The sequence below is a fragment of the Acomys minous genome (genome assembly GCF_964271855.1).
Source record: "Acomys minous genome assembly, chromosome: 7".
Classification (NCBI taxonomy): Eukaryota; Metazoa; Chordata; class Mammalia; order Rodentia; family Muridae; genus Acomys; species Acomys minous.
The window spans coordinates 35244250-35266620 of record NC_140488.1 but is presented as its reverse complement, the minus strand read 5'-3'; the positions used below and the strand labels follow the sequence as shown (position 1 = coordinate 35266620).

General features: G+C 48.5%; 1 protein-coding gene across 1 annotated transcript in view; it reads right to left on the bottom strand.

The window, feature by feature from the left end:
• Window positions 1-1404: 1404 nt before the first annotated feature.
• The window catches only part of KIAA1210, a 46790-nt gene continuing 25823 nt past the window's right edge, over window positions 1405-22371 (bottom strand). The window contains exons 7-10 of the mRNA XM_084788572.1: window positions 16265-16465; window positions 10076-10308; window positions 6274-6439; window positions 1405-4443 (exon numbers count right to left, since the gene is read on the bottom strand). Of these exons, the coding sequence (XP_084644698.1) occupies window positions 1486-4443; window positions 6274-6439; window positions 10076-10308; window positions 16265-16465 (3558 nt within the window). The 3' untranslated portion in view covers window positions 1405-1485. The remainder of the gene's footprint in view (window positions 4444-6273; window positions 6440-10075; window positions 10309-16264; window positions 16466-22371) is intronic.

The following is a 22371-nucleotide window of genomic DNA, read 5'->3' as shown; positions in this document are numbered from 1 at the left end:
AGAGCCTACCGTGTGCAGAGAGGAAAGGCAATAATTAGCGTCAAAGACTCAGGTTCAGCATTCTCCAGTGCAACAGGAAGGGAGCAGGTGCTGGGAATCCAGAGGCACTGGCTGGGGGACACAAGGGAATTTACAGGGATTCAGCAGAGAACAAGGGCACAGTGGCCTCAGCCACTTATAAGGTTGTACTTCAGGATCCACAGAGGCGCTGATTCAGTGCCCTTTCTCTGAAATACACCAAGGACTGTGGTCCAAGATGGGCCAACAGGACCTCCTGGGCAGTGTGGCCTGGCTGCTTCTCATCAGTACACCCCAGGTGTCTGTGACTCCAAGAAATGACAGGCCCTGCCTTCTCCTGCAAACAGCTGAAGGCTCTGATCTCAGGAATCTGAGCAAAGCTGAGATGGTGATGTCTGCTGCAGACAGTCAGCCCACAGGGTTGGCAAATCTTTCTCATTAATAGTATAAAGAATCTGGGGGGTTGAGGGTGGCTGAGAGTGCGAAGTGCTTCCTTTATAGTGGGGAAACCTGAGTTCATTACATTAAAAGAAAGGTTTTATGGACAGTCATGTTCAATCTCAGCACTGAAGTGAAAAACACAGGAGGATCAAAAGAGGTGCCTAGCCAGCCATTCTAGCCAATTAGTGAGCAACATGTCAGTCACAGATCCTGTCTCAGAAAGTAGAAGAGAATAACTGAAGACACCAGATTTTTACCTAATTATCTACAACTTGTGCACACACTCAGGCGCACGCGCGCACGCACACGCACACACACACACACACACACACACAGAGAGAGAGAGAGAGAGAGAGAGAGAGAGAGACAGACAGACAGACAGACAGACAGACAGACAGACAGACAGACAGACAGACAGAGACAGAATGCATTACACTGTGGTCTTTGAAATCAGACCATCTTGAGGCTCACATTTCTCTTCTCTGGCTCCAAGGACCAGCAATAAAACACACATCCTCTCTACAGGGTAGTGGCAGAAAACTGTGGAACCCGGGCCCCACCCTTCGCGTCCTAGATAGAAGACAGAGAGGAGGGCAAGGAAGTATGGGGGAGTCTGAGCCAAGGCTTCACGAGGAATCTGGTGTGCTGTCTGTGTACTTAGGGTCCCTGCAGAGAGTGCTAGGCCGAGTGCCTAGCTAGCCAATACTCCATACAGGGCTGGTGAGGTTCCAGGGAAGCGCGCCCACAGGACTTCTGGGTCCTCTGGCTCAAGCCAAAGAGGGCTAGGCCTGGCCTGAAGCTAACAGGATTCATAGAGACAATCTAGACACCTGCACTGTCAAACAAGAAAGTAAACATTTATTTCGAGGGAGGGAAAGAAAACGCTCACCGCGGCCCCAAGTGAGGAGCTTTCACATTGCCCATAGCATGCCCCACAGTCTCCTGGATGTTCCTCTTTGTGGGGTGCTGCCTGTCTCCTGTCTTGGGGAGTTGCACGGGTGATGGCTGAAAGGAGGGTGGTCCCTTCTAAGAAGTGGGACCAAGCGTAGGAGGGGCGCTGGCAGTCCGAATCCTGGCTGCTGACCTCTTGCTGGCAGCCTTTAAGATGGTCTTGTCGAAGAGCTCTTTCTCGCGGTAGTGCACGGGTGGGCCACGCAGGTACTTCTCTTCTGCCTCCTTGTAGCTGAGCTCCTCCAGGGCAGCGATGGAGCAGATGATTGCTTCTGGAAGGAGAACCTCCATGGTAAAGCGCACTTTGTCTCCTCTAGTCAGGGAGAGTAGGGCCTCATCTGCTTCCTTGGCTAAGTTTTGCAAATGGCTGGCCACAAGATACAACTGGTCGTCATCCTCCAGGTAGGTCTCAATGCAGAAGACTTGCCTCTTAGATTTCCGGAGGTTGTCTAACCACTTGGACTGTGTTCTGCCCTTCACGATGTCCAGCAGGTGCTGGTCAACCCCTTTCCTCTTGACAATGAAGTCTACTAGCTTCTTGTTGCTTCTGTCCCATGCAGCCCTCATGCGGTCAGGCAGAAGTTTCTTGTGGGGCCCCTTCCCAGCCAGGGCCGTCTCCTCTTCCCAATCTTCTAAGTCAGCATAGCTCACCTTGGGGAAGTCAATGTGCAGGTCGCCCTCTTGGATGGCCCTCCTCAGCGGGTAGCTGGCTCGGGCGGTGTAGTAGTCCATAAAGGAGCCCAGGGAGGAGCCACAGGCCAGGTTCTCTCTGTAGTGGTCGATCAGTGAGAAGCACCAGCCTATGCCATGGCCGTATACTCTGCTGGCTCTCCTCAAGAGCTTTATCTTCTCCCTACAGTCCAGATGCTTCAGCTTGTGGAGAGGGACACGAATACCCCTGCGCTCAAGCTGCATGTTGCCCTCGATCAACAGCACCCTTGCCATCTTGTCGTGTTTGCTGATGCTCTTGACCACCGCTGGCCAGAATGGAAGGTCCTGAAATTTGAACCAGACCAGCATTCCTTGTTCAATGGTATTCGGGCCCTGGGCAGAAGAAGCCCCCATGTTGGCTTGGCTGTCTTCTTGAATCGCGGCCCCTCTCCTCTGGAACTTGGTGCTAGCCGCCTTTGAGTACACTTGAGGTTCCAGTTCCTCGGCCCTGTACAGGGGCCACAGCATGTGGCTCTTCCTTTTTGTGCTAGCAAGGCGGAGCGACCTCTTCAGCCTCGGGATAGGAGGCATGCAGGCTGCAGATGCCTCCTTTGCATCTGCCTTCAGGGTCCCTGGGCTGGGGTCCCCCTTGTCCTCTGGGAAGGTGGTCTTCCTCTGGGCTCCAATAGCCCGGATCTCTAGGCCTGCACACTGTGCTCTTGCTTGTGGCTTTGGGGCTTTGGGGGAGGTGGAGATGTGCCTCTTCTTCCTCCTTGGTATCCCAGAGGCAGCCTGCTGCTCATTTTTAGCCCAGGTGCCCTCCCTGGAGGCTGGGGCACTCTGAAGCTTGTGCTTGGATGTGCTCAGCTTTCTCTTCCCTGGATTACCAGCAGCTTTTCCTGCGGGTGCTGGGGACCTTGGCCACACTCTGTTGCCTCTTAGCACACTCCCTTGTTTTTCAAAGTGAGGGGGCCCAATAGCAGTGTGTGCTTGGGTTTTCCCCCCTTGCACATCAGGCACATTCTTTGAGGCCATCACCACAGGACCCCAGGCAAGGTGCCCCCGCTTCCCAGGACTCTTCTGGGAGAGCCCTTGGCCTTTCTGGCTGCATGCTTGGAGACAAAGCTTCTTGGGTGGGCTGCAGCTGGAGCTGGCCTGCTCTTCGGGAACCTTTGTAGCCTCCACGCTGGTTCTTTGGCCAACTACCTTTCCTCCTGGAGACAAGTGCCCTCCCTTGGCCAGATCATACAGTACCACCTTGAGGACTCTCCTGTATCCCTTGGTCTGCCCTGGCAAGCCACTGCCCTGTGACTCCTTTTCTGCCAAGGATGCCATGGTTAAGATTTTGGACTTGCTTAGGGTCTTCGCCTCAGGACCCAAGGCAAGGTGCCCCTCCTTCCCAGGGATCCTCTGAGAGAGCCCTTGTCCTTTCTGGCTGCATGCTTGAAGGCAAAGCTTCTTGGGTGGGCTGCAGCTGGAGCTGGCCTGCTCTTCGGGAACCTTTGTAGCCTCCATGCTGGTTCTTTGGCCACCTGCCTCTCCTCCTGGAGACAAGTGCCCTCCCTTGGCCAGATCATACAGTACCACCTTGAGGACTCTCCTGTATCCCTTGGTCTGCCCTGGCAAGCCACTGCCCTGTGACTCCTTTTCTGCCAAGGATGCCATGGTTAAGATTTTGGACTTGCTTAGGGTCTTCGCCTCAGGACCCGAGGCAAGGTGCCCCTCCTTCCCAGGGATCCTCTGAGAGAGCCCTTGTCCTTTCTGGCTGCATGCTTGAAGGCAAAGCTTCTTGGGTGGGCTGCAGCTGGAGCTGACCTGCTCTTGAACAACCTTTGCAGCCTCTATGCTGGTTCTTTGGCCACCTGCCTCTCCCCCTGGAGACAAGTGCCCTCCCTTGGCCAGATCATACAGTACCACCTTGAGGACTCTCCTGTATCCCTTGGTCTGCCCTGGCAATCCACTGCCCTGTGACTCCTTTTCTGCCAAGGATGCCATGGTTAAGATTTCAGACTTGCTTAGGGTCTTCGCCTCAGTGCTCCTCACTCTTTTCTTCTCACCCACCGGCAGGATTTGCACCTCCAAGAAGGGTACCCCTCTCCTCTTACTATGGGCTGAGGTCCTGGTTCTCAACAAGACCCTTGCAGGACACAGCTGACCCTGCCTCAGAGCACATACTCTGCAGAGTCCATGGTGACTGGACTCTGGGGCTGTGCTGATCTGGGGTTGCTGCTGGTTCCTTGACTGCCTGCGGGTCCTCTGGCCTAGCTGCCTGAGGTGCTGGCCTCCCTGCAGAGTCTTGTGGAAAAGCTTGAACTGACTTCTTCGCTCAGGGTGATGTGGCGGGCATGGGCATATCCTGGAGGGTGGGAGAGAGAAACAGAGCTGCATGAGGAAGGAAATAGCCTTTAGTGGACACGGGGGCATCAGCTCAGTGAGGTGAGGCAAGGGAAATCGAGGGAGCTCACAGAAGTCTGTTCTCCAGGAGCAGGAGAAGATAGGGAAGGCTCCCTAGCCTATTCACCAAGCACTCATGACCATTTTATTCCCCACCCTGAGGCTGGGGTGGTGCACTTCTTCCCAGAGAGCTGGGTGTCTTTACAAGGATTGTGTATTTTCTTGCCCACCCATTCAGTACCTTGGGGCTCCCTGGGATGCCCTTGAGAGGGGTGGGGGTCGGAAAGGGGGAAGCCTCATTGGATTCCTTCCTAGAAAGATAGTCCTGCTCTGCCACTGACCCCCCCCCACCCCATACTGGGAAACCTGTGGACACCTAGTGCACATGCCTTCCATACTTGTGGGATTCCTGGTTGAGCAGCAAGGAGGAGGAGAAAACTTCGTGGTAATTTGCATAACATGGCAAGTAAGGATGGCTGCTAACATAGCTCCTGGCCCCATCCCCTCCACCCCCTCCAAACTTTTGGTTCAGATCTGTGATTTCCAACACCATCCTGGACCAAGTGTCCACGGGGCACACATGGAGAGAGCTCCCAAGAGAAAGTACTCCATTGTGGAGAAATGGGCAGACTAGGGAGTGTCAGATGGAGTGAGTGTCTCTGTGGGAGCTGTGCACCCTCCTGCTGCAAATGTCTAGTCTGCAATAGACCCTGCACACCATATCTGCCTGTGATGGGCGGCACTGTTCCTCCAACTGATCCAGACCAGAGAACTCTCTTGCCCACAACCTCTGTGCCCTAATTTTAACCCATATCATCTTAGACAGGTAGGAGATCAAAGCAGCTACTTGAGGACCTGAATGGTCACTTGCCCATCCATCCCTAGGTCCAGTAGCAGTCAATGCCATCTGTAGCTTAGCAATCCTGTTCATGATCCTCCGTACTGTGCCTCTCAACATAGTTACTCCTCCTTGGGCTTTTCGGTGGAATATCATACCTTTCTTTGGCAACCCCTTCTGCCTGCGTGTGTGTGTGTGTGTGTGTGTGTGTGTGTGTGTGTGTGTGTGTGTGCGCGCGCGCGTGTGCACATTTCTGTTCACTTGTGCAAGTGCGTACGAGCTCAAGAGTAATTTTGCATTTATGTGTGCATGCCTGCCCTCCTGCATGTCGAGTTTATGGGGTGGTGGCTACTCTGTTCCTGACTGGGTCTGCCTTGAGCCTGCTGGGTTCCTATCAGCTCTGTGTATGTCATGTGTGCTTATGTGAAACTAATCCCAAATCTGTCTCATCCTCAGAAGAGGCCCTCTGTGCTCGCCTTGAAGGCCTGCAACACAGTGGAAGAACTAGGGAAGGGCTCACATGGCACCTCTGCTCACTGTTTATTCAAGGATGCAAATGATTTCCTGTCACTTCCTGGGCACAACAAGGCACAGTTGGGCAGAGCACTGTGGACTCAGGGCTCATGACGAGCGCCCAGAGGTCACTGTTCTTCTTGGGAACTCCTGTTACCCTTCGTCCCTTCTGAGTGTGTGTGATCACACTGAGCATGGGGACCCCAGACCTTATCCTGGGACTTCCCAACCTTACAGAAACATGAGAGACAAATGATGTTCTCCTCAGTCCCTCCCTCAGTCCTTCCCTTCCCACCCTCTGTATCCATAAGCACCCGGTGGTACACACTAGCTCCTTATTCATTATGGCAAGGTACTGGGCCCCTCCTGTTGTACTCCCATCCAAGGCTAAGGGACTTCAAACCCCATTTCACAATGCCTAAAGTGGTTATCTGCATAAAGGGGTCTAGGTGTGTCTCAAGCCACACCTGTTGGATGATGCAATATTCAATGTGTATGGTGGCAGTATGGGGCTCAACGTAGAGATCAGCCAGCATCAACCTTTCCTCTGATGAGGCTGTGTGATCCCTTACAGGGCTGACTTGCTCTGATTTGGCCCCCTTGGAGTCCTGGGCCTCGTCACGCAGGCGTCTCCTGAGGACAGAGAGGAAAACACAAGCCCCTCAGTTACTGTAGTCTGCCTTCTGATGGTGCTGCGTGGTACAGGTTGCTCTCCACCAAGGCCGAGTGAGCACCATCCAGCCCATCCATGCCCGCCCCACGCCCACCTGGGCACCATGTGTTGGGTACGTGAGAGCTCAGCCCTCACAGGGTACCCTTAGAAACCAAGGATGCCTGAGTTACACTTATAGAATGCACCCTTCCTACCCCTCCCAGGCCTGAGCTTGCTTCTGCTTCCCTCAAGCAGGGCGTTCTGGGCCCCACATACTTCAGTCAGAAAGCGTACCCAGGAGTAACAACTGTGTGTTCAAGACCACAAACCAGGGCATCTGTGCAACATCTGTAACCCAGTTGTAAACAGTCATAACCAGACAGAATCAGTCATATCAGGCCATGCTCTCCCCAGTTTGCATTCCCTCCCTGTGTGCCTATTGCTCCAGGGCATCTGAAACCTCTTTCTGTTTCCTACACTTAAATCCTAGAAGTATTGCCACCTGCCTCCACCTTCTCAGCCATCGCCTACGGTGCACTACTTTCAAAGGTTTGCTGAAATTTCTGTGATAGTCACCTTCCCCATGAAAATAGCACTATCTTCTACAGAGGCACACGGAGAAGTGTGGGAGATGGAACCCTGAAATCTCTGTCTCCACGCCTGCTTTACCCCCAATTCTAAAGGCCCTCTATCAAGACCTTGCACACAATCCCTGCCTGTGAAGGCTATTCGCGTTTTCTCCAGATGGGAACAGCGGCTTCCCTCCCTGTGGTAAGACAGACACGGGAGGGACAGTCTGATGAGAGGGAACAAGAAGGGTACCGTGTACATTGCTCACACACAGAGGCAGAGATACACGGAGAGATCCCGATGAGCTGGAAGGTCACAGAGAAACCCCGGCTGCACACCCTATAATGCCCAGCTGGTGCTTAACCCAACGCTGAGCAGGGTGAAGGCTCAGATAGAGACACAAAGTAATGCCTGTTGAGGGGACTCAGTCTGGCCCTTCCTCAGGAGTCCATACCACACTGTTTTATATCTCAGTCTGCCTAACTGCGATTAGTGGCCAGTTTATAGGCAGCTGTATTTTGGGGACATGTTTACTTCCTGTGTCAGGTATCCAATGCAAGAGAGTAACACCACTTGGCATCCACAGTCCTCCAAGGGAACTATGCGTCAGCACCTGCCTGCCAATTCTAGCCCCCTCACCCTCTGTCCCAAGCCTACCCAAGCCCACCACCCCCGTTCACCTCCTCCTTAAATGCTCTCCTGCTTCTCTCTCAGACCACACAAGCCATAGCTATCTAGGGGAAGGTGCTGTCAAGAGCACATGCGACAATCATCGCCAAACAGAGACAAGGCATCCATTTACATGTGTTGGGGAATTATGCTTTCAGGGCCTGAAATGATGAAGCTGACACCAAAGAGGTGTCACCTGAGGACAAAGAGGCAGGGCTGGGTGAGCAGCTAGTCCTTGGGGCTTTGCTTCAGACAGTAGTAGTGAGAACCTTTCCTGTCCCTTGGAAGAGCACACACGCTCCCAGGTCACACTCACAGGCTCAGCTCACACAGGCACTCAGGTTGGCTGCAGGCACCGACCTATGCGCTTTGTGTGTCTGTCCAGTGATTCCACCTCTCCAGTCTGTGAGTATCCTTCCCAAATGTATCTGTAACCAGGAAAGAGTGGCTTGTCCTCCGTTGTCATGTCAGTCACCCTGTCATGGGGGCTGGGGGTGGAGAAGAGATTTCTCTCCTAGTAGCCAGTTCTCTGTGGAAATCAGGAAGTACTAATCCACCCAGTGGGCTGACTGTTCACTTACATCTCTGTCACCTAGGTCCCCCACTGCCCCATGCAGCTGCAGACAGGAAAGGAAGTAAGCGTGCATGTGCACAGACTACAGAAGGTGATGCTGTCATTCCAGGGTGCAGGGCAAGTCAAGAGATAACATTTTTCACTCTGCCTCCAATAAGATCTGGGGCCATGTCAGAGAAGGACACCTTCTCACCTGCCAGAATTCAGAAGGCATGCATACTGTTTCTCCAGATGCCTGGCAGAAAATGTGGAGGAGCATGAACCTGCACAGGCTAGAAAGCAGCTCAGGGATCCAGGTGGTGGCAGCATCAAAAAATGCATCATGAATCTCAAACAGGAACAAGGCTGACCAAACTACAAATGGCAGGACCCTCGACAAGCAGTAGAGGAATGTCCTACTACCCCTCTCAAGGGGGCAGCCAATGTGTTTGATAATGGTAACTTGCAGTGATCAGTAGGGAAATGGGCTTCTACCTCTAGCTGGGGCAGCCCATGGATTTATCAATGGTGACTCTGGACAAGCAGTAGGGAAATGGGTTACTACTCCTTACAAGGTACAACAAATGCCCTTCCCAGTGGTGACTCCCTGTGGCAAGCAGTAAGGAAACAGTCTACTACCCCTCGCCAGGAACAGCCAATATACTTGCCAATGGTGATTTGTGTCAAACAATAGGGGAATCAGTTACTACTCCTTGAAAGAGACATCAGGTATCCTTCCCAAGGGGACTCGCGACAAGCTATAGGGAAATGTGCACTCACCAAGTGTCTTGAGGCAAGTACTTGGGAAATGGGCTTCTATTCCTGTCAAGGGGCAGCCAATGGACCTGTCAATGGTGACTCACAACACACAGTAGGGAAACGGGTTACTACCCCCCTTGCAAGGTACAGCAAACGTCCTTCCCAAGGGCGACTCAAGCCAAGCAGTACGGAAATTGGCTACTGCCCCTCTCCAGGGGCAGCCTGCTTGGGAATGGTGACTGGCACAAGCAGTAGGGAAATGTGCTACGACCCCTTACAAGGTACAGCAATGTCTTTCCCAGTGGTAACTCAGGGCAAGCAGTAGGGAAACAGGCTACTACCCCTCATAAGGGGCTGCAAATGTGCTTACCAATGGTGACTCAGGGTAAGCCTTAGGGAAATGAGCTACTCCCCCGTCGCAAGGGCCCCCAATGTACTTGCCAATGGTGCCTCACGGCAAGCAGTAGGGTAAAGGGCTACGACCCCTCTCAAGGACCCCCCCCCAATGTACTTGCCAATGGTGCCTCACGGCAAGCAGTAGGGTAAAGGGCTACGACCCCTCTCAAGGACCCCCCCAATGTACTTGCCAATGGTGCCTCACGGCAAGCAGTAGGGAAAAGGGCTACGACCCATCTCAAGGACCCCCCCCAATGTACTTGCCAATGGTGCCTCACGGCAAGCAGTAGGGTAAAGGGCTACAACCCCTCTCAAGGACCCCCCCCCCAATGTACTTGCCAATGGTGCCTCACGGCAAGCAGTAGGGAAAAGGGCTACGACCCATCTCAAGGACCCCCCCAATGTACTTGCCAATGGTGCCTCACGGCAAGCAGTAGGGAAAAGGGCTACGACCCATCTCAAGGACCCCCCCCCAATGTACTTGCCAATGGTGCCTCACGGCAAGCAGTAGGGTAAAGGGCTACGACCCCTCTCAAGGACCCCCCCAATGTACTTGCCAATGGTGCCTCACGGCAAGCAGTAGGGTAAAGGGCTACAACCCATCTCAAGGACCCCCCAATGTACTTGCCAATGGTGGCTGGCAGCAAGCAGTAGGGAAAAGGGCAACTACCCCTCCCTAGGGGCCCCCAGTGTACTTGCCAAGGGGGACTCCCGGAAAGCAGGAGGGAAACGGGCTACTCCCCCTAGCGAGGGGGAGCCAATGTGCTTGCCAATGGTGACTTCGGGGAAGCAGCAGTAAAGCTGTAGTCTCTGAGAAGGGTTCTCCTTTCTGAGATTTGCGACCCGTCCGGAGGGCGAATCGCACAGAATCGGAGTGACGGTTGGCCTCCGAACCAAGCAAAGCTCGAGCATGGAAGTTGGAATGGTTGTCCTCACACCTGCACGGGCCAGTCCTGAGCTTCCTCGCCTGGTGGTTCTCTATGCAGTAGCCTGGGGCACCAGAGCTTTCTGAGTGGGGAGGGATCCTAAGCACCCACTTCCTTAGGGTCAAGAGTGGGAGGTAGTCTGGTGCCCATGCTCAGAGGCTGTGACAAGGGATTGTTGAAGGAACAACATGACCGGAAACGGCAGGGGCGCGCGCTTAGGAGACTGTGCTCTCAGGTCCTTCTTGCCCCAGGTCAGGACCTGCTGTCTGGAGGCCAGCATCAGTGTTGCAGTGATGGCTGCGGAGCCTCTTGAGGGAAAATCTACTTAATATTCAATACTGCTTCAGAATCCACATGAATTCAACATTTTAATTAGCTTTCAAATAAAAATAAATTTAACATCAGATACTGAACCATCATTTTTTTTAAAAAAGTGAGATATAAAGTAAAAAATTTGAAAGAACTGTTTAATTTAATTACACTAAGGCTATTACTAGATGCCAATTAATAACCCCTTAACCATAAGTAATAAATATATAGTACAAGTCAGTGATTTAGGATTAAACCAAAAACCTTATCATTTCTTTGAATTATCACCTCTAACTTTTTTTAGCAGTAAAATAAAGTGACCTAGCATATTTAGTATCACTGTTATAATCATATTTAACTACATCAATACTATCAAAACATAAAATAATTATTTTGATTATACGATGGCTGAGTCTTGCATATAAATGATTTATTGTACTTTTAGAATTTTGAATGAGAAGGTACAATAAGTATTGCAGTGAATTAGAAAATGATTTCAAAATCTGCTTGGCTTTCTAAATGTACTTTTAACTGTAAGAAAAATATATCTTGATTTTTAAATTCATTGGTATCTTAAAACAGGGGAAGTAAGTGAGATAGACAAATATAATTCATTGATAATTTACTCAGTATCTGTCACTTTAGGGGGACATCTTCCTGTTATCTTATGGTTTACTCTGTAGCTTCTGTGGCTTCGATGCTACTATGTTTAGATTTGAGTTTTGTTGGGACATGTGCTGTTACTACCCCCATGTGGCCTCTAATTGACATGCAGTTGTGACTACCCCTAGCGAGGATGTGGGGAGAGAGGAACACTCCTTCATTGCTGGTGGGAATGCAAACTAGTACAGCCACTTTGGAAATCTATCTGGTGCTATCTCAGAAAACTGGAATTAGGGCTTCCTCAAGACCCAGCTATTCCACTCCTTGGAATATACCCAGAAGATGCTCCAGCACACAACAAGATCATTTGTTCAACCATGTTCATAGCAGCCTTATTCATAATAGCCAGAACATGGAAACAGCCTAAGTGTCCCTCAGTAGAAGAATGGATAAAGAAACTGTGGTACATATACACTATGGAATACTACTCAGCTATTAAAAACAAGGAATTCCCAAAATTTGTGGACAAATGGATTGAGCTAGAAATGATCATAATGAGTGAGTTAACCCAGAAGCAGAAAGACTCAAATGGTATATACTCACTTATATCTGCATACTAGCCCAAAGGGGCATGTCCCTCGAAAGCCCTCACTTACCAGGAAACTGGGACAGAGGGGAGGACATTCTATTGGGACTCTAGATGAGAGAAGCATGGGAGAATAGCAAAGTAGAAGGATCCAGAGGGTCCTAGAAACCTACAAGTAGAACATTATGATAGACAGATTTGGGCCCAGGGGTCCTGCTCAAACTAAGGCACCAGCCAAGGACAATACAGGTGGTAAACTCTAAACCCCTACCCAAATCTAGCCAATGGTCAGAACAGTCTCCACAGTTGAGTGGAGAGTGGCGTATGACTTTCATACGTACTCTGGTGCCTCATATTTGACCATATCCCCTGGAGGGGGAGACCTGGTGGCACTCAGAGGAAGGACAGCAGGTTACCAAGAAGAGACTTGATACCCTATGATCATATACAGGGGGAGGAAATCCCCCTCAAGAACAGTCATAGGGGAGGGGAATAAGGGGAAAATGGGAGGGAGGGAAGAATGGGAGGGTACAAGGGATGGGATAACCATTGAGATGTAACAAGAATAAATTAATTAAAAAATTTAAAAAATAAAATAAAAATGTAATTGAATATAAAAATATCAAATAAAGTAATTGGTTGCACCCATAATGTTTGGTCACTGTAGTACCAATATGTCTTATAGGCAATTCACTGTAGTGGATGGGAGTGTTTGTAGTTGTATGATATTCATGATGGCTTTTTTTTTTTTTTTAACTTCAGTAGCATGCAAAGTATCTTTCATCACCATGAACACTAATCCGTAGGGCTGAATCTTCTCATCCAACAGCAGTTTGATTTCTCCATGTGTAACATCATAAGTAGTGTCTTCAACAAGAGAGCTTTATTGTCAGGTTTGTGGCAGGGGGTAACTAAAGGCATTGGCAATATGCCTGTGATGTTTGGGATTCCCTTGGCTGGTGGCTCCAGAAGATGCAGCTCATTTCTGGCAGTGGAGGTTTTACTTGATGCATATGATATCTGGTCTGGGCGTTGTCTTCCTCACTATTGTATTTAAGGGCTCCTCCGTGACCTGGAACCCACTCCTGACAAAGCAGCCAAGAACTGGACTTTAAACAGATTATGGGCCTAGGAAAAGGCCTACTACTATTAATCTGATTTTAAAAACACATAAACATAGAGAAGCTTCTTCTTGTAATATGTGGTGATCATCACAGAGACTCACAACTGGACAATGTATAAATAGTGAAATACTCTGAAACAGACGTCCCTGAATAGAATGTCTTTATTCAACCCTTTCTCTAGAGGCTCAGGGAATCTATGCAGAAGAGGAAGGAAGAAGATTGTAAGAGTCAAAGGTGATGGATGACTCCAAGGAGACAATGTTCTCTCCACCTAACAGCATTGATACAGCTATGAATCCACAGAGACTGTGACCGCCCTTACTTGCAGTAACAGAGGCAGGGGTTCTTCTTTTTTGGGACGTTTAGCTAGGTGTGGCCCACACTCATGGGTAAGGACGGTCTGCAGACAACATCATGAGCCCTGTCCTCCTAGGTTGGTGAAGTATTGGGACCCAGGATTGGCCCATGGTGTCCTGACCCTCACTTCAAATCTCACTGACTTGAACAGCCTGAGAAAGCTCTTTCAGGACTCCAGGACCCTAGCGGAGTGGATGGGACAGTTTTGCCTGCTGCTGGGGGTGGGCAGGAGCTAGGGACCCCTTCCCTGTCACACTCTTTGCACTCTTGGTGTCTTGGGCACATGGGTCTGGCATGGAGAAGTAGACTGGTGGGTACACTGAAAAGAGGGGGCGCTGTGTGCTTTTCTAGCCATGGATAGCTCAGTTCCCATCTCAACCATGTGTAACTGCAAGCCCTGGAGTCCCTGGGCATGGTCTCTGCCTGGACCTCACCAAGCAACAGGTTTTGTTGGGTGCTTGCCCACATGACTGTCCTGCTTTCCCAGAGGCAGAGGCTCTTAAGTTTAGGAAGTGAGGACTGTGACCACCCACTAGTGGAAGGTGGGTGTCCGGAGGGATGGTGGTGACCCAAGTCCCCCTTAGGGAGTGACCACTTACTAGAGCCCAGAGTAGCACCTGAGGTGATGTGCGGAGCCCTGCTTCCACATCAGACTGGAAGAGGCCCCTGTACACAGTCTGATAAAGCTTTGTCAGGACCTCAGGGAGTTAGAGGAGCTGGCCAGACAACATGTGTTTCTGGAGAAGGACATGGGCTCCTTCCCATGTACCCTTGCTCTCCTCTGAGCTGACTGCAGAGATTTGGCCACATTGAGGACAAAGAAGTCAGGTGCATTTAAATGGATACCAGCTAGGGGAGGGCATTCCGGATCCTTCTGCCCCTTGGCACTGTAGTTCCCCAGTTCAGTCATGTAAACCCATCTGCAAGCCCAAGCCACAGGGGCTTGAATACTGGATGGGCCTCATCCTTCAGCACCTTGGACCAGGCTCTTGCATCCCTTCCCCTGTCTCCACCTAATCAGATGCCATTCCATTCAGGGAAGCTGGGCCTAGCCAGCTGGGATAACCCTCTGAGGGGAAGATGGCTCTCAGAGGGATGTGGTGAAGCATGGTCACCTCATCTAAGTGATTCTTGTTTCAACCTACCATATGCACCTGGCACCCCCACACAGTGGTATAAGTGCACCAGCTGGGCCCACCTGCTGGGCTTTCTCCTGCATAGGTGCTATTCCAGCCTATGAGAAAGCATCACACTTCTGGGGGCAGGCTGAGGCTAGGTGTTACCTTCCTCTAAAGAAAAAGATGTTTATGAGTAGAGAATGCTGAGTTAGGACCATCCCAGTGGGTGGCTGATTGCTAGAGAATGCCTGGGTGAAGTCCTGTGGTGGGAAAACTGTGTCAGAGTTTGGGGGATGAGATTAGGCTTGTGTGTGGTAGAGTCAAACCTAGGTCTGTGAGGTGAGTCCAGGTGCAAATAGAAGGGACCCCAGGAGACTGCAGTTCCCACACAGAGAGGTGTGGACCATCATGGGGCCCCCTGCAAAAGCCATGGCAGGCACAGTAATAATCCTTGTGAGGCAAGAAGAGGATCCTGTCCCAGCATGCCTTAATTAGCAGGTGTTGGTTCAGACTTGTAGAGTCTGCCCTGGGCAGTTTATTTTAGACTTGGCTAAGTACAGTACAATTTTGGGAGAAGGTTTCCATTTAACTGTCATCTCAATTTCCCGTGTAGAAGGAAGATTTGGTCCTAACTGCACAGAAACTCCTTTACAGTGTACACGTGACCTCTCCCAGGAGGATGGGTTCCCTAGAGCAGGGGCTTAGAGTCTAGTGAGGTTTCAGTCATACAGACAGTATGGAGGTCACGGGGAGATAAAGTACGTTTTAACCTCTGTCCTAAGGAAGGGTTCTATTGACTGAGAAACAAGACTAAGGATGAAGGTCTAGGGAGGGAGGGTGTGAGGTAAACATAATCGCCTGGGAGATTTGGGTGTGGCCTGGCCCTGCAGGTGGCACAGATCACCAGGCTATTAACCACAAGCAGGTCCAGGCTTCTGGGTGGAAAAGAGATATACACCCGCCTTCTGTTGAAGAGACCAGCCAGCATGCTTCACATCCTGGCTTCTATAGTACTTGTCAGGGACAGCAGAGACCTCATGGCCTCTGCAGCCTACTTTGCCACTTTGGATGAGTGTATTGAGGAATCTCTGCATTTACCTCAGGGGTAACTTTTTAGTGTCTCCTGCACAACTGGGGCAGTGACACATGTCACTGGGGAAGTAGAAGTGGGTGGGAGTTCAAGGCCAGACTGGTCTACAAACTGAGTCAGGATAGCCAAGGATACACAGAGACACCATGTCTTGACACACACACACACACACACACACACACACACAAAACCAAAAAGCCAAGATCTCATATTGAGAAACACATCTGCTGGTTTTTTTCCCCTTGAGGTTGCTTTCTTTACATTTTCTCCCATGTACCAGCCCCCTAACACACCTATTTTCCATGACCAGTAAACTGGGGGCTCACAGGTGGCACTTGGAATTTCAGATCCCTTGGAAATTTAAAAGTCCTTATAGATCTTGGCTTTTCCTCTGTAGTCATATTTAGAGAAAAGAACATCTACCACTCCCCCAGGCCTGGGCCAGAGCTGAACATGGCCAAAAGATGGGGTAGGCACAAAGGCTGCTGCTTATGCAGAGTCTACAGCCAGGATGCCTCCCTGACACCCTCCCATGGACCTCTTCCTGCCTCCCTCCATTGTCACCACTTAGTGCCTTGCCAGCATCCAGTTGGCCCTGTGGTTCCTCACCCCTAACATCTGTAATCAGTATACACATACCCTCCTCTACCTGTTCTTCCCTTTCTTCCTCCTTTGTTGCTGACTTCACAGAAAACTTGACAGTAGAAGATGCATCTGTTTATTTTTGTTTCCTTGTCTGTGTTTACCTCCTTGTGTCCTGTGACTGCAGAAGCCTTTTCCTGCAGGCCTAGGCCAAGATAGATGTACAAGAGCAGTCCCAAGGGGAAGGCTAGATTAACATCCAGGCTAACCTTCAGGCTCAAGCCCATGATCAGGCCCAGGAGTAGGCCTAGACCTTGAATTTCACTGTTCCACAGAGTACCCATCATTTTTAACCTCTGGATTAACTGGAACAAATAAAGATGTGGTGTATTAGACAAGGTGCAGAATGGAGTGTAAAATTCCAGAATTATGAAAACAAACTGAACCGTGGGGACCTGAAAGTTGTGTACAGTCATGTTCTACCTCGGTCCTGGGTTGCGTCCTCGCTTTGAGATATAATAGCCCACACTATCTTGAAAGCATCTCTCTTGATCTCTGGCTAGGACCAATGCAACTCCACCTCAGTCTTCTCTGAGGCCTTTCTCAAACCTGTGGGACCGTCTATTACTCTGCAAATTGGCTTCCTAGGTCACCAATGCCATGTGGCCTGGTTGGAACTTCATCCTATCTCATTACTGTCTCTAAGTGTATATTAACACTCACCAGCTCAGCTAGCATTTTTACTCCATAGGGCCCAGTTTCCCTCCTCTGGGGCTGGCATGACATCAATAGGCAACCACCAGGTCCATGAAGAAAACAATAACTGTAGTGAAGATGGTGCCTGCAGATGCCATGCTCTCTGCAGGTGAGGAGAGCCCATGGGCGGAGTGAGAAATGACAGCTGAGTGAAGAAAAGGAGCTGATAGTAGCTGAGGTGAGAAGGAAAGCTGAAGTGAAAGCTGGAGGCTCAGGAAGGGGGTAGGGGCTGTGGTGAAAGGGTGTGGGTGGGGAAGAAGAGTGGGGTTCAGTGAAAGGGAGCTGAAATGAGAGAGTGTGCTGAAAGGAATGGAGCTGAGCTGAGAGGGAGACTGAAGTGAGAGGAGGTCTGAGGAGAGGGGTGAGAGCCAAGTGGAGAAGTGAGGGCTGAGGTGAAGGGTGGGGTCGTGGCAAAGGGTGGCTGCAAAGAGTAGAAGGAGACTAGGTGAGGGCTGAGGTTCCAGGCCAGCTGAGATGAGGGGTAAAGGCTGACAGGAGAGGTGGGGAGTAATTATGATGGGTGGTGAACTGAGGTGTTGGGTTCAGGTTGAGATAATGCATGCCTGAGGCTAAGGGAGCTGGAGGGGCTGAGGTGTTGGGGCTGAAGGGTAGGTGTCATGGTGAGTAGCTAGAGCTGAGGTAAAGGGGCTGAAAAGAAAGCTAGAGCCTGAAGTGAGAGGGGCGCCTTAAAAAGAGAGCTGGTTGGGGTAAAAGTGCTGGGATGGGGAGTCAAGAGAGAGGGGGGCAGGGAGGGAGAAGAGAGCACACTGGGGCTGAGGTGAAGGAATGGCTGAAGGGAGAAGTAGAAGCTGAGGTGAGGGGATCTGAAAAGAATGATGAAAACCTACATGAAGGTTAGGGGCTGAGGCCAGGGGTGGGGGGAGTAGTAGGGGCTGAGGGAGAGGAACCCAGGGGGGGAAATGGTTGAGGAGCTGAGGTAAGAGATGGGGACTCAGGTAATGGAGGGGGATGTGGGGATAGGGGCAGGAGTGGTGAAAGTAGGGGCTGAGATTAGAAGTGGAGGCTATGGAGCTGGAGAGATGGCTCAGAGGTTAAGAGCTCTGCCTGTTCTTCCAAAGGTCTTGAGTTCAATTCCCAGCAGTCACATCATGGCTCACAACCATCTATAATGAGATCTGGTGTCCTCTTGCGGGCAAAGGACTGTATAAACAAACAAACAAACAAACAAATAAATAAATCCTTAAAAAAGGAGGTGGAGGCTAAGGTAGTGGTGAGGGTTGTGTAGGTTGAGTAGGTGCTGTGGAGACAACCTATAGGTTAGCATTCTATTAAGTGTCATCTGAGGAGTCCCATGGGAAGATGGATGGACAATCTCAGGAACAGAAAACCCAAACTTCATTCCATAAGCAGAAGAGAAAGGAAGCTGTGTGGAAGACGATAGGGGGCAGTGTTGCCAAGGATCAGCCAAGAGCCACTTCCTGTTCCTCTGCATAATAAAGTCTGCACTCATTTCCTTAAAATAGAAGATTCATCATCCAATGAATCATCAGGCAGGCCATTTCCCACTTTTTTTTCCAGGTTCAAACACATACTTTCCATACTGAGTTCATGTCTTTTCTGGATTATATAGGAAGTCAGTATAGACTTGATCCCCAGACATGTTTCAAGGGAGTACTTTGTCAGTTTCCACTTGATCTTGATTCTGGTAAGCAGAATAGTTTTAAAAGCATGTAACTCAAATTTCAGCAATGGGTAAAAAGTTTCCAAGAAGACTGAGAATTTAGATGCTTTGAAGTGGCAAAAGATTACTTTTTTGTTTTTAGCATTGCACAGAGTTCTCTTTATCCTCTGACTCCTACTTTCTTTTTTATTATTGTTATAATTTACTCACATTACATCCCAATTGTAATCCCCTCACTCTTATCTTCCTTTTCCCACCCTCCCTCCCTTTCCCACTCTATTCCCATCTCCTAGACCTCTCACAGGTGGGGTCCTCCTCCCCCACCAGGTCTGACCACATTTTTAGGTGCTGGGGAGATGGTTCACTGAGTGAGGTTCTTGCTGCTCAAGCAGGGGACCCCGAGTTTGGATCATAGCACCAATGAGGTGGTGACTTGTGTTTGTCATCACAGCATTAGGGCAGCTCAGAGGATTCCAGGGGGCCACCTCCACACCTGAGGCATAGTCAGACCTCAGTACTTCCCAGTCACACAGAACTATGTGTTTCCTTCCTGGTACAATTTATAAACTATTTTCAGTCCTACAGGTAGATAAAAGTAGAAACCATTAGGAATTTGTTGAAAATACTACCGGGTTGGATTTGGTTCTGTAAGTTGGTTAGTATTTGTAATTACGCAGCTTTTCTTTTTTATGTTGTAAAAATCAACAACTTTGCCTTTGTCATGGCAGTGAAAATTAGCTTTATGCTTAGCTTGAAAATACTTTGTCATCCAGAGAAATTTTATTATGTTTTCCTTTTTTGGCCTTATATTTTAGAATACTTGTTACTCTGATTTATAGCGAGACATTAACATTTCAGCTAATTTTCATGTCACATTTTCTCATTATTTTCTTCTTCTCCTCTCCCACTTCCTGAGGTCCTTTACTTTCCTTCATATTCCTCTTCCTATTTTATGACTTGCACAAGAGTATACACACGAAGAGACCCAGACCCAGACCCAGACCCAGACCCAGACACACACACACACCCAGAGAGAGAGGGAGAGAGAGAGAGAGAGAGAGAGAGAGAGAGAGAGAGAGAGAGAGAGAGAGAGAGAGAAGAGAGAGAGAGGGAGGGAGGAGAGAGAGAGAGAGAGAGAGAGAGAAACACACACACACACACACACACATACACACTCACCTTGAAATTTAAATTTGGAATACAAAAGAAAATGTATTAGTTTTTTAAAATTTTGTTTAAGATGGTGATGTCTAGTTCCTTCAATTTTCCTGCTAATGTAATAATTTCAATATAAACGTTTGACTATATATTTATTTTTGTGGGTGTGTGTATGTGAGTACATGAATCAATCTCTCTCTCTCTCTCTCTCTCTCTCTCTCTCTCTCTCTCTCTCTGTGTGTGTGTGTGTGTGTGTGTGTGTGTGTGTGTGTGTGTGTGTGTAATCCAGAGGACAACTTTCAGGAACCATTTGTCTCTTTCCATTAGCTGAGCCCCGAGGATCAAACTCATGTCCTTAGGCCTAGCAGTAGGTGTCCCTACACACTGAAACTTCATTTTAAAAAATGAAATGAGAGAAGATTCAGCAGGTATGCGCACTATGTTTTCCTGATGCACTCATGTCTTGAAAAACCATGCTGGCTCGATTTCCTACCTAATTTGAATACTGTAGGAATATGATGTCTGTGTAGATAGCTGTGTGCTTTGTTGATGAGTCTTATACACTGCTGAGGGTGATGTAAACTGGCTCAGCCACTGTGGAAATAGGTATGGGTTATCAGTTAGTTCCATTTTTATTTTATTTTGTTTTATTTCATTTTAAGAACCATGAATACTCATGTCCACATAGGCCGGGCCAATTTACATCACTCTGGCAGTGCATAAGACTTAGACTTTCTCTCATCATTGCTATTTCTTTTCCTTCTTTCTTTATTTCCACCTTTCTTTCTTTCTTTTTTCTTTTTGGTTTTTGGAGACAGGGTTTTTATGTGTATCCCTGGCTGTCCTGGATTTATTTTGTAGAGCAGGATGGCCTTGAACTCAGTCTGCCTGCATCTGCCTCCCTGAGTGCTGGATTAAGGGCATGTGCCACCACTACTGGCTTGCTACTTATTTTCTTTGTCATAGCCATTTTCTCATTCTGTCTTGGATGAGATGGAATCTTGAAGCATATTCTCCTGTCACGTAAGCATGTGCAAGCACCTTTGTTGAACACTAGGTGGCTGTAGCCCTGCGAGTTTACTTCTATTCCTCTAGTACATTCCATTTATCTAGACATTTGCTCTTAAAAAAAAAAACCCTTGATATCATTTTCTCCCTTTATTTAATCAGTTTACATTTCTTCTGAATGCTTACATTTTACTGTGATTTGTAGTTGGAGATTAAAATTTCAGTTGATCTTCACGATGTATTTTCCAATTATTTTCTCTCTCTTCTCCCACTTTCCATGTGGTGTCTTCACTTCCTTCATCTTCCCTTTCCTAATATTATGACTTGCATAAAATACAGGTGAGCACGCGCGCGCGTGCACACACACACACACCCACACATTTAAATCTAAATTTTGAGTATAAAAGAAAATGTGGTATTAGTTTTTTTCAATTTTGCTTAACATGGAGCTGTCCATCCTGCCTCTGCCTCCCCAGGTGCTGGGATTGCAGCCATCTTCGTGACATCTTTATAATTAAATAGCTATATATAAAGAATGAAGACAGGATGCTAAAGGCAGCCTGAAACAGTACCATGGAAGGGTGAAAGTTCACAGGGTCCTAGGTAGACAACAGACTACAGAGAAGTAATGAATGCTGAGAGCAAGAGAAATAATCTCCTTCAGGAAGAGCCCCACTCTCCCAGCTTGGTTATCAAATACCAGCTGATCATCCCTGAACTCATAGGCACATGGGCAACATAAGGACTAAGCAGGTTGTACTTATATATTTAGGTATACACAGAACAACAAAAACAACTTTAAAAAAAGAGGACATGAATTTTAAAGAAATTGGGGAGCACATGGTAAGATTTTAAGGGCGAAAGAGAATGGGAAATTATATAATTATATTTTAATTAAAATAATGGTGAATTTGAAACTCACTGATCTCATAAAGGAAAACCCATTTACAGTAAGAGTCGAGTTCTCAGTGGAAACTGTTAAAGTCAGAAAAGCATAAGGGAATGCACTCCAAGATGTAAGAGGCCACAGATACCAAGCCCACCTAACTTTGTCAAGTCAAACTGTCTGCCAGAGTTGAAGAAGAAATGACAATTTTCTGTGATACAAACAAGCTTTAAAATAACTCACGCCTGCGAGATTATAAGTGAATGCTACTATACCTGGCTTTTTCTTTTCTTTTTTCTTTTTTCTTTTTTCTTTTTAATGAGTTCTGAGGATCCTTGTGATTGCAAGACTGTCACTGTACTAACTGAACCACCTGCCCACCCCTCATTTCTTCTATTTATATTGTATGTCTGATTACTTAGTTGTTGGTCAGTAATGATTTTAACTGGTGAATTAATTGTATTAAAAACCTCCACCCAGTTTGGTTTTGTGTAAATATTGGCCAAGCAGGCTCCTCTGTTCCCTGTATCATTTTAGTCATTCTAAGACTTCCCTATTTTCAGTTAAAATAAGATCTAGATACAGAAATCCCAAAAGGATACCATGCAACTTGCTTTGTATGATAGCCAACTTAGGATGCCTAGAGGGTAAGCCATGGAGACCAATTTTCATTCAATTGACCTCCCCAAGCCTTGTAGTGTGAAAGCCACATGATGGCATTGTTTTTTTCCAGTGACATTCACTCTGTAGTATAACAGAAAGATCAGGCTAAGAAAAAAAAAACTTGTTGGTTTCCAGATTGGCTATATACAAGAGAGAAG